General features: G+C 40.6%; 1 protein-coding gene and 1 non-coding gene across 5 annotated transcripts in view; one reads left to right on the forward strand and one right to left on the reverse strand.

Annotated features, from left to right (window-relative positions):
• EIF2AK2 (eukaryotic translation initiation factor 2 alpha kinase 2) overlaps window positions 1-11,339 on the reverse strand; it is a 34,044-nt gene that overhangs the window by 4,384 nt on the left and 18,321 nt on the right. For 3 of the 4 annotated variants that reach the window (XM_040496524.1, XM_040496521.1, XM_040496522.1), the window contains exons 9-13: window positions 10,150-10,212; window positions 8,229-8,351; window positions 5,192-5,311; window positions 3,012-3,192; window positions 325-453 (exon numbers count right to left, since the gene is read on the reverse strand). In XM_040496524.1, coding sequence (XP_040352458.1) covers window positions 325-453; window positions 3,012-3,192; window positions 5,192-5,311; window positions 8,229-8,351; window positions 10,150-10,212 — 616 coding nt within the window. The remainder of the gene's footprint in view (window positions 1-324; window positions 454-3,011; window positions 3,193-5,191; window positions 5,312-8,228; window positions 8,352-10,149; window positions 10,213-11,339) is intronic. The other variant, XM_040496523.1, reaches the window with a different exon arrangement.
• TRNAK-UUU (transfer RNA lysine (anticodon UUU)) lies at window positions 4,464-4,536 on the forward strand. The gene has a single exon. It is a non-coding gene; the product is annotated as a tRNA-Lys (tRNA).

Genomic DNA, 11,339 nt, shown 5'->3' on the forward strand with positions numbered 1-11,339 from the left:
ACATTGTTGAGTGAAAAAAAAAAGCCACAAAACAACAGTACAGTCAGTTATAGAAACATCTCTTTATATTTTTGTGCAAAAAGTCTGCATATATATACAAATGTGTGTTTATAAATGTCTATAACTCACAGAAAACGATCCAAAAGGATAAACAACAGACTCTATGAGAAGAGTAGGGATAGAAAGTTGGGTTAAAGGGAATTTTCCACTTTCCTCCTATATCCTTCTGTGATGTTTTAATTTTATAAGAGGTGCCTGTTATCTTTCTAATTAAAAATACAAAAGAAATGAAAACTATATAGACAGAAAGGAAAGGGACCTCACCTGTTCTGGGCTCATGTATCGAAGAGTTCCTGTATTCCTTGTCCGATTTGCATAATTTTTCAGGGATGTCACAAGTCCAAAGTCTCCTATCTTTACTTGTTTTGTGTCTACCAAAAACACGTTACCTGGCTACAAAAAAAGAAACCCAATATTGAATTTATAAGCACCAATTTGACAGACTGTTAACACATATCCAAATCACATTTAACAAGGGCTATTTTTATATTTCCTTATAAGACATTTACCCTTACACAGGTAGCCCCAGACAGGATATTTAATATCACAGGTCTTTAAAATGCCAGCTGAAGAAATAAGGATTTCTCTGTCTACAGAGAGGGCTTTGGGCATTGCTGCCTTCAAATCTCTGGAGACATGTTAAGTGGGAAGTGGATTCACTCTGTACAGTACAAAGGGATGGATCCAGGACTGGAGGGCAGAAAAAAACCAAAAGGTTTGCTTTAATATATCCTAATAAACTAACAGTGTGGTCCAAGGAATGGGAATTTGAGAGTCCCCATGTCAGAGAGTATTCAAGGTGGGGCTGGACACCCACTGGTTAGAAATGTTGCAAATATGAGTCCAGGATCTGTTGGGGATTGAAGTCGACACCTTTAAGATCTCTTCTAAGTTTGAGATTCTCAGAATGAGACTCTTGTCAATAATGTTGTAAGATAGCGCATGCAGCAATCGTAGTAGAGAAGCTAGAAAAGTTGGAAGATGGAAAGAAGGCTCAAGAGTATTAAGGTCTGATCTCTGAGCAACTACAGACACGGAGCAAACATCGTCTGCAAACAGACACAAGAAAAGAACACTGTGACACAGGGCAACAGGAAGTATGGGGTACAGGAGAGAACGGGCAAGAGACGTGCTAGAGAAAGGAACATCCAGTCAGCACCAGTCAGTTTCGACAATTCATCCAGAGCAGGGGAGCCTGGGAGTTAATACCCAAACTTCTGCATTTATTTGCAGGTTACTTTATAAGTAAATAAATGTGCTTAATTTGTTATTTAACACACTCTCTCTCTCTCTCTCTCTCTCTCTCTCTCTCTCTATATATATATATATATATATATATATCACCTATTCCAAGGTGAAGGCATAGCCAATCGAAATGTATTTTTCTGAACACAGTTATTACAACATTCCAACTTCAAAGAGCACCTCCAGATATTAAAGCAGATGAAAGTAGGTGGACTCCAACACAAAGGCCTTGGCCATCCAGCTCCTGGGCAGACCAAAGACACGATATCTTTTATGGGCCAATTATTCCTATGTAGGCCCAACAACTACAACTATGGGTCCTTCTTTTACTCAAGAAACTCTTTTGTTTCATCCTTATTCTTGACTATTTTAGATGGGTGGGGTAAGCAAACAGCCAAGATCTACACAGAAAAGGTGCTTCTCCTGGATCCAGAGTCATCAGGAAAGACTACATGAAGAGCCTGAGACCAGAGAAGACAGAAGAATGTTCCACGCAAGAAGAAGAGGAGCAAAGCCTCCGTGATAGGATTCAGCATGGCCAAAGTGTGATGGAAGTAGGCCAATTACAGGGAAGAGAGAGTGAGGGAGGCTGTGAAAAGCTGTTCTGTCTTCTTTGATTTTGATGAGGAGGTAAAATGGGAAAACAGCTCATCTCAACCATAAAAGAAGTTAGGAAGCCAGCAGAAAATAAAAATACAAAGGTATGCTGTGTGTTCCAAGTTTTGGATTACAATTTTCCAGTCACGGGGTAGAAATGTCTAACCAAAGGCCAGGAAAGTTCTAGACTCTGGACCCAGTAGCTATGATTGCCGTCATGAATAATGACTGATAGGGGCGCCTGGGTGGGTCCATTGGTTAAGCATACAACTGAATCTCAGGTCATGATCTCAAGCCCCACATTGGGTTCTCTGCGGTCACCACGGAGCCTGCTTTGGATCTCCTGGCCCCCTCCTGTCAGCCCTTCCCCCACTTTCTCCCTCTCTCTCTCTCTCTCTCCCTCTCAAAAATAAATATTTAAAAAAAGAGTAATGACTGAGAAATTGGGAGAATCATGTTCCCAAAGCCAGTCATCAGAGTCCCTTCTGCTTCTGAAACAAGCCTGAGTAGCAGCAGAGGCAATGACAAAGCAGCCCACTGGCTGTGGTAGCCACAGTAATTCTTTGCATGCAAAGGTAGTTTACTGAAGCAGTGTTTGCAAGCGAAGTATACAGAGCAGCCAGATAGGACCAGAAGTGAATGAGCTCCTTCCTATAGGCTCACTGTCTCAATAAATTGATTTGTCCTGAAGATCCTCTGAATGGTCCTATGGAATGGTATTTGGGGCAAGAGCTAGATCCATTCTAACTTCAGAGGATCAGAGATACTATTTCCTCAGGACTGTTAATCAATTCTAAAACTACAGAAGATACGTTTTAGAATGACTAAACCATAGGGGCGCCTGGGTGGCTCAGTCGGTTGAGCATCTGACATCAGCTCAGGTCATGATCTCGCGGTCCGTGAGTTCGAGCCCCGCGTCGGGCTCTGTGCTGACAGCTCAGAGCCTGGAGCCTGCTTCGGATTCTGTGCTCCCTCTTTCTTTGCCCATCCCCCACTAGCACTCCATCTCTCTCTCTCTCTCAAGAATAAAACAGACATTAAAAAAATTAAAAAAAATAAAATTACTAAATCATATTTATCAATTCCTAACAAAGTACATTTTCATTTACCTTAAGGTCTCTATGGATTAACTGTTTGCAATGTATATAATCCACACCTGCTGTTATTTGTTCATACAATTCCAAAGCCAAATGTTTGTCTGGTGTCTGGCCTCTTCTGCTGTCAATCCATTGCTCCAAAGTCCCTTTACCACAGAATTCCATTTGGATGAAAAGGCACTTAGTCTTTGGTCTGGATATAAAATTCACAGTATATTACAAATAGCAATAAAAAGAAATTTATAAAAAAATAACATTTCTTTTTAAAATTATACTTCATCTTCTTAAGAATCCCAAAACATGTCTGAAGGCAGAAATCTAGGGGTGCCTGGGTGGCTCAGTCGGTTAAGCGTCTGACTCTTGATTTTGGCTCAGGTCATGATCTCACAGTTCATGAGATCTTGCTAGCATCTGGCTCTGAGCTGTCAGCACAGAGCCTGCTTAGGATTCTCTCTCGCCTCTTTCTCTGCCCCTCCCTTGCTCCCATATGTGCACACACATGCTCTCTCTTTCTCAAAATAAGTAGATAAACTTAAAAAAACATGAAAATCTAAATGTAATAAACTTGAATCAAAATACAATAAATCATTTTTGACTTAAATTGTAAGTTCCCAAATGTCCAGAGCTTTATTTGTTAAGTAATTTACAAAGTATGAGACTGCCCATTCTCTAATGGTAAGGGTCCTTGATCACCTTTGCTAGTAGAAAGGAATAGCAACACCAATACAATGGAATTAAGGAAAACCAAATTGCATTACTACATAAAGTAATTCTGGAACATTTTAATTCACTATTGGCCTACTGAGCATCTGTTTTGTGAAAGGCCTAGAACAGTCACCTAGAGATGAGAAAACAAGTTAGATACTATCCTTGCTGTCATGGGGGTTATAGTTTAATGAGAGAGAAATACAGAAAAACAAATCGAAAACAATAGTGTAAGGATCGTTTCTCAAAGAGAAATGCCAACAAATTGCTATGACATATACTTGCGAGGACTAATTTTGCTAACCATGTTTTTATCTTGCTTTATAAACTAAGTTGGCTTCAATATTAATTTATTCTCTTCAAATTTATGTTGGTTAGAAAATAGGAAAAGAAAGCCAAAAATCTGCTGAAAGCTGAAGAAGTCCTGTCTGTATGCTGATGGTCGATGAGTCCTGAAACTAATGATAAAGCTCTCAATCACATGGGGTGGATGGAGCTCGTGCTGGGGGTGGGAGTCAATGAATGAACAGACCCTCATTGTCCTCAGGATTTCAGTGAGGACAGTCCCCAAGAAACACTGGCTGACTTTTCAGAAGCAGATGCCAGGTCTTTAGAGACCTCCAGTCCTTTGTCAGGGTCTTACCTGAGACAAAGCATGAGTGATGCAAGGTGGGGTACCTCCTTGGTCTTAAATTATCTTCAATGCCCACCACTCCACTGTAAGTGGTGTGGTTGTATTCAAAAGGGACCCCTTGGGGTGTCTGGCTGGCTCAGTTGGTAGAGCATGTAACTTTTGACCTCAGGGTCATGGGTTCAAGCCCCACGTTGGACATGGAGCTTAACTTAAAATATTAAAAAAAAAGACAGAGACAGAGAGAGACAGACCACTTAACTGCACCCCAACAATCAGGAGTCTCTGAGAGGGACAGAAAAGTGTTGGCAGCTGAGGAGGGGTTTCCAGCTATAGCATCCATAATGTGTTCAAACCTTCTTCCTAAGACTGCATGTACAGCCTAGCCTGAAGCCGGGGTAAGTGAGCAAGCCTACAAATTAAACAATGGAGACAAAAAAGCTAAACCTGAGATTTTCAAAACAGATGAGGACAGGGATACCTGGCTGGCTCAGTCAGAAAAGCATGCAACTCTTGATCTTGGGGTTGTGAGTTCGAGCCCCACACTGGGTGTAGAGGTTACTAAAAATAATAAATAAACAAACAAAAAAAAAACAAGAAAACAAAAAAACGTATAAATTAAAAAAAATAAAACAGTTGAGGACAATAAAAAAATTTTTTTAAGCAAGTGTGGAGCAAGGGATAGAAGCAAGGACAAGATTATTGTCTCAAACGGTGTTTGTGGTTGGTGATTATTAAATGTAATAACTTATCTTCTGTAATGTAATTAAATGTAATGGCCTTATCTTCTGGCCTACACCAAGTAAATAACAGTTTCTTCCATCCTGTTAGGGCTATGAGAATTCTTTTTAGTTACCTTGAAGTGTTAATGCTGTCCACAGAATGGTAATCATCGCCAAACCAGCAGCTGTAGTAGTGAACGATATTTGGGTGATTGAGAGCTGCCAAAGCTTTTACTTCACGCTCTGCCTTCCTGCTTTAAAGAAACAGGGAACATAAAAGTGTCAGCATCATCCCTGCTATGAACTACAAGTCAGGTGACAGAAGACAACTACCTACGCTCCCTTATGAAACAGTTGCCGTGGTTCCCACACCCTGAGTTTTTAGAATGGAGGCCAGGAGTACTCGAAAGGAAAAACTGAACACACAGAAAAAACATGGCTGTCCTCACTCTCAACATGAGAAAAAGCAGTGACTTAATCAAGTTCAAGCATCAGACATTTTAAAAGCCATTTGTAGTCGTCTTTGAAATGCCAGTCAAGCATTTTTGGTTGCTAATTCATACATCATATTTTGTTTAACCTTGTGTTGAAATCACTTTGGATTTCATAAGCAAACCCTAATAGGGCAGCAAGGGTAACCCAGGCAACATGATGAACCTAACTCAAAAATTTTAATGTATAACAGAAATACACAAAGGAGATATCTACGCAGAGAAAGCAAGACTTCACTGTACGTGTGGGAGTTTTATAGTGATCTGGAGTCAAGAGCTGAGAAAATGCTATGCTACATGGAATAAATTTGAGATTTCAATGAGGAGAAAAGATAAGCAAACATTTTACAATTCCATTTTCTAATTTGCAAAGTTCCATAACTACATGACATAACATTTGTAAAAATAAAGGGAAAAAAAGTACTCATCCATCAACAGCCCTAACACAATCAGTTATCGTTTTGGATTGTTTCTTATAGTCTTTCTTCCTATATATTTTTATATACTTGTAATTATAGTATATAGTTTTTATCCTATTTCTCCATATAACAGGTTATCTTTACCATTTTCCTTGTTATGCAATTTGTATAACCATCATGTAAACTTTTTAATGTAAGATTTCTAAAGTATAAAAAAGTAGAGCAAATAATTTCATGAACTGCTACCTAGCCATTACCCAAATGAAACTGTTATTAACTCCTGGCCAATCTCGTTTCATCTATACTCTCACCCACTTCCTCATCTTCCCTGGATTATTCTGAAGCAAATTCCAGCATCATATCATTTCATGTCTGAATATTTTCCGTATGTAAGCTTAGCCATCGAACAGGGGAGAGAACAAAACATACTTAATCATTCCTTTGTTGCTGGACCTTTAGTTTGTTCTAATTTTTCACTGTTATAATGGCACAGTGATTTACATCTTCTTGTATAACTTTTTCCATAATTTGGATAATATCCTTAGAATAGGTTCCCAGATGGGAAATCCATGGGTCAAGGTGTATAAATATTCCAAGTATATTTTTTTTAATTTAATAATTATTTCTGAGAGACAGAGAACACAAGCATGGAGAGGTGCAAACAGAGAGGGAGACACAGAATCTGAAGCAGTCTCCAGGCTCGAGCTGTCAGCACAGAGCCTGATGTGGGGCTTGAACTCACGAACCACGAGATCGTGACCTGAGCTGAAGTTGGATGCTTAATTGACTGAGCCACCCAGGTGCCCCTCCACGTATATTTTTAACTGTGTTATACCAATTTATGAAGCTACTAAAAATGTCCAAGATACTGTACTCTTATCATCATTACATATTACCATTAAGAAAAATGCTACTGAATGGAAAGAACAACACTTCATTCATGTTAAGCAAAATAATGTAACGGGAAAAAAAGCCTTGTTTTGATGCCAGGTGGACAAGGCAAGGCATTGTCCGTGGGAAGGGAAGTAGGTGTGTCTGGCTGAGATGAGGAATGGCCAGGACTCCATGCCTGCTTCTCCTTTACTCATGTCATTTTCCATAGCTCATATCTGTTTCCCATATCCTTCCCTAGTCCTTGAGGGATAGGTATACCAAGTTATACATAGTCCAACTGTCAGAAACCAACAAGCAAGATTGGTGAACCGGTGAGCTTGTGATTTAATACTTCCTTCCCACATGTTCTCTTTTCTGCAGGAGTTCTATCCAGTAAGTGGGAAGGGTGGGAGTAAGTGGGTGCAGATAATACATGAAACAAACATGGGGAGCAAGGGGTTATAGTGGGAACACAATGGATCAGCATTCCAGAAAACAAGTTCTAAATCTCCACCTTGTTACCATAGTAGGTAGCATCCAAAGATGGTCATCAATTCATGTCCTCCCCATACATACATCCACTCCTCAGATTAAGAGGTAGAGTCTTTTTGCCCTCTACCTGAGTCTGAGCTGGCCTTAGTGATGTTGTTTAACCGATATTGTGTAGAACTTCCAAGACTAGGTCAAAAGTAGCCTTTGCTGTTCCCTCTTGGGATGACTTTCTCTGAGGACAATCCTTGGAATGCAGCGACTAGGTTGTGAGAAGCCCAGGTGACATAAAGAGGCCACGTAGAGGCGCTCTGGTTAACAGCTGAAATTCCAGCCCACAGCCAGCATCAACTGCTAGCCATGTGCGACAGCCATCACTAGCCAAGCTTTCAGATGACTTCTGACAGCAAATGCGTGAGAGACCCCGTGTGAGGATGGCCCAGATGGCCACAGCCAACTCAGAGGACCATGAGAGATAATAATACCTGTTGTTTTTAAGCCACTACATTTTGGAGTGGTGTATGATGCAATAATAGACAAACAGTTACCTATTTACCTTTGACAGATCAGTTCCCAGCTTTGGGTCTCAGTCTCCTAGTCCTTCCGATAAAGGAGAGGAGACCAGAAAATCTCAAAGGTCACTGTAAGCTAGATGATTCTATTACTTCTATTTTCATCAAGACAAGCTCAAAAGAATGATCAATGGTATATTATTATTATTTTTTTTAATAACCACAGTAAAGTGAGGTCATTTCACAGTAAGCCAAGCCCCTGATGATAGAGCTTGAGGAAGACGAGAAAAAACTAAATAATATGCTAATGAAGAAGAGAAAAACATAAAAAAAGAATAGTGCAGGTTCACACACCTCATTCAAAGAAATAAAACATTTACTACTTACTCGCTATCATATTTAACACGTTTAACAACGTAAGTCTTCCTATCAATTCTGTGTTTTGCTTTGAAAACTTGTCCATATCCACCTGAACCAATCGGTTCTATTTCTGTAAAATCACTGGTAAACCTTAAAAGATAAAAAATACATGGTTATTCTGAGGTTCAATGGTCACTGCCCACCCAGCCTCCCAACCCTTCCACTTTCCCTTAATGTCACTGGCAAAATGGACTCTACAAGAAACATGGCTCTCTCCTTCTAAATGAGAAGAGTCTACTCCACAGAAACTCTTGAATCACAAAGGATAGCTACGCCTGCTCCTGCTCCCAAAATAACAGACTACCTCTGGTAATTACGTTCAACTTCTGGCTGGTACAAAAGCCATGATAATTTTATCTCAAGTATAAAACTTTAGAAAGAAGTGCCATGGGGCGCCTGGGTGGCTCAGTGTGTTAAGTGTCCGACTTCAGCTCAGGTCATGATCTCACGGTTCGTGAGTTCAAGCCCCACGTCGGGCTCTGTGCTGACAGCTTGGAGTCTGGAGCCTGCTTTGGATTCTGTGTCTCTCTCTTTCTCTCCCTCCCCTGCTTGAGCTCTGTCTCTATCTCTCTCCCTAAAAATAAATAAAGATTAAAAAAAAATGTTTAATAAAAAAAATAGAGAGAAGTGCTGTATTATGTTCCACAGCTATCACCAAGCTGTCATAAGAGAAATGAGCATGTTCTCTGAGCCTGCCTAGGTCTGTAACTACCTGGGGTTCCCCTCTCTCTCCTGTCCTGCATTCCATCATTAAGCCCTGCCAATTCTACTTCCAAAACCTATCACTGGTATGCACCCACTTTCCTCATCTCCAACAGCTATACACTAGTCCAACCTTCTATCAGGCTGCTTCATGAGCCACACAGCAACGAGTGTGAAAAAATGGAGTATGATCATGTCTCTCTATTGCCTAAATTCTCCAATAGCCTCCTTTTCATTAAGCCAAAGCCAGAAAGTCCTTAGATGGCCTATAAGGAGTCTCCTACTTCCCTGCCCAGCCTGTCTCATGGCACCGTGTCCTTGTTCCCTGCACTCCAAGCACACAGCCTCTGCTCCTTGAACACTCACCTACCTTTCCTACCTTTACTTTTCCACATGTGGCTCTTTTGCAGAGCCACAGAGCTTCTCCACCTCCCTGTCCTAACTCATCCTCTAGGCGCCCCCACACCGGTGACCCCACAGGAAGCCTTGCTTCACCCCTCACACTAAACCCAAGGTTCCTATTTCCACTTCTTACCATGTCATTGCTTCTAAGACCATGCGTCTTAATTACAGATTTTTCATCGAATTATTCTCCCCACAAAACTGTGAGGGCGGAAGATGTTTCTGTTTGTTCCACTCTAAATCCAATGCCCAAAACCGTGCCAGGTGTGTATTAGGGACTTATGAAATGTTTGCAGATTCTTTTAAACTTGTATTCAGTGTCCTCCTATTGCAAATAGGCTTCATTTTTTTTAGATACTTTATTCAAACCCAAACATGCAATCTACCACAAGGGGAACCTTTTTCCAAAGTGAAATCTGGAATGGAGCTGGAAAGTGGAAAACATATTCAAGTGGAGCTGTTCGGATTCCTGCAAGAGTCTTTTCTAAGAAATGATTGGTTTATAGAAATATTTACCTTCAATATTAAAAACGTCCATGGATGTCAGAAAAATTCACATAACTATCCAGTAGATCTACACTTACCACATTCCACCTGGATTCATCTAAACTTTCTGTCTCCAGGAGACAATGATCCTTTGCGGATCTGAGTGTACTAAAAAATTAAACTGTTCAGGTAGAAATATAATTTAGCCTGGCTGACGAACAACAGTCCCTTAAGAAACTTTTGTCGAAGGGGCGAACATATCTGTAACCAGATTCTTTGTCACAGCTTTCCCTCTTACCTGAGTTCCACAGAACACCTGCTGTCTTTTGTCACAGGAGAGTTAAATGTAGGTGCCAAACTTCTAAGATTTAAGACAAGAATATGAAACTCAAATAAAACTGAAATCAAATATAACGTTAGAAGAAGTTTTATGTCACGCACTAGTTTTTTTTATATATTCAGTCAACTATTAGAATTACAGGGTTGAAAGCATTCACCTTTTCCTTTATAAAACAATAAACTAATCAGTTCTCCTCTGTCAACTAATGATTTTTCATTCCTTTTCTGATTCCTTATTTATTTATTTATTTATTTATTTATTTATTTATTTATTTATTATTTTTGCCTGAACACATTTATTGCTGGTGTGCCCCAGCCTCCCTTTTTCTCCCTCCAGACTCAGAACCAAAGGACTTCTATCTGCTTGCACTGTCATTCCGGTCATTTTACCCTTTGTACTTTATTCCTTACTGGCCATGACACCTGCTTTTGGAAGTTCAAACCCCACTTAAAGCTAAACCTCTTCCAATTGCTATCTTCCCTTTAAGCCCTCAGGTTCCTAACACCATCAGCTGTTAGGCCATCAGCCATGATGCCTGATTCCCGTCTACATCTCACCCACAAGGAATAGTCTTCAAATCCTTTCTCCATTGCTTCTTCCCCCAGTTACTGGAACCATACTCCCTCAAACCCTGCCCACTCTTCTCGTATGGTCTGTCTTGCAAATTCTCCTCACCCTCCTCACTGCCACGATAACCAATGGCTGATGTCTGGATCACCTCACATGTACATCTCTCTTCTCTCCACCCAAACACCCACATCAGGAATCATCTTTCCTTGACACACCTCCTGCTCTTCAGAATATATCGGTGGCTCATAATGGCTCCTACTGCCACCTCACCCTCACGGCTGACTTATAATTACGTCCTCGTTTTTCTCTTCAGGTCAAAAAAACAATCCACGTGGGGCACCGGGGTGGCTCAGTTGGTTAAGTGTCCAACTTCGACTCAGGTCATGATCTCACAGTACATGAGTTCGAGCCCCATGTCGGGCTCTGTGCTCACAACTCAGAGCCTGGAGCCTGTTTCAGATTCTGTGTCTCCCTCTCTCTGCCCATCCCCTGCTCACATTCTATCTCTGTCTCAAAAATAAACATCAAAAAAAGAAGAAGAAGAAGAAGAAGAAGAAGAAGAAGAAGAAGAAGAAGAA

The sequence above is a fragment of the Herpailurus yagouaroundi genome, unplaced genomic scaffold (genome assembly GCF_014898765.1).
Source record: "Herpailurus yagouaroundi ecotype Mexico unplaced genomic scaffold, PumYag 188, whole genome shotgun sequence".
Taxonomy (NCBI): Eukaryota; Metazoa; Chordata; class Mammalia; order Carnivora; family Felidae; genus Herpailurus; species Herpailurus yagouaroundi.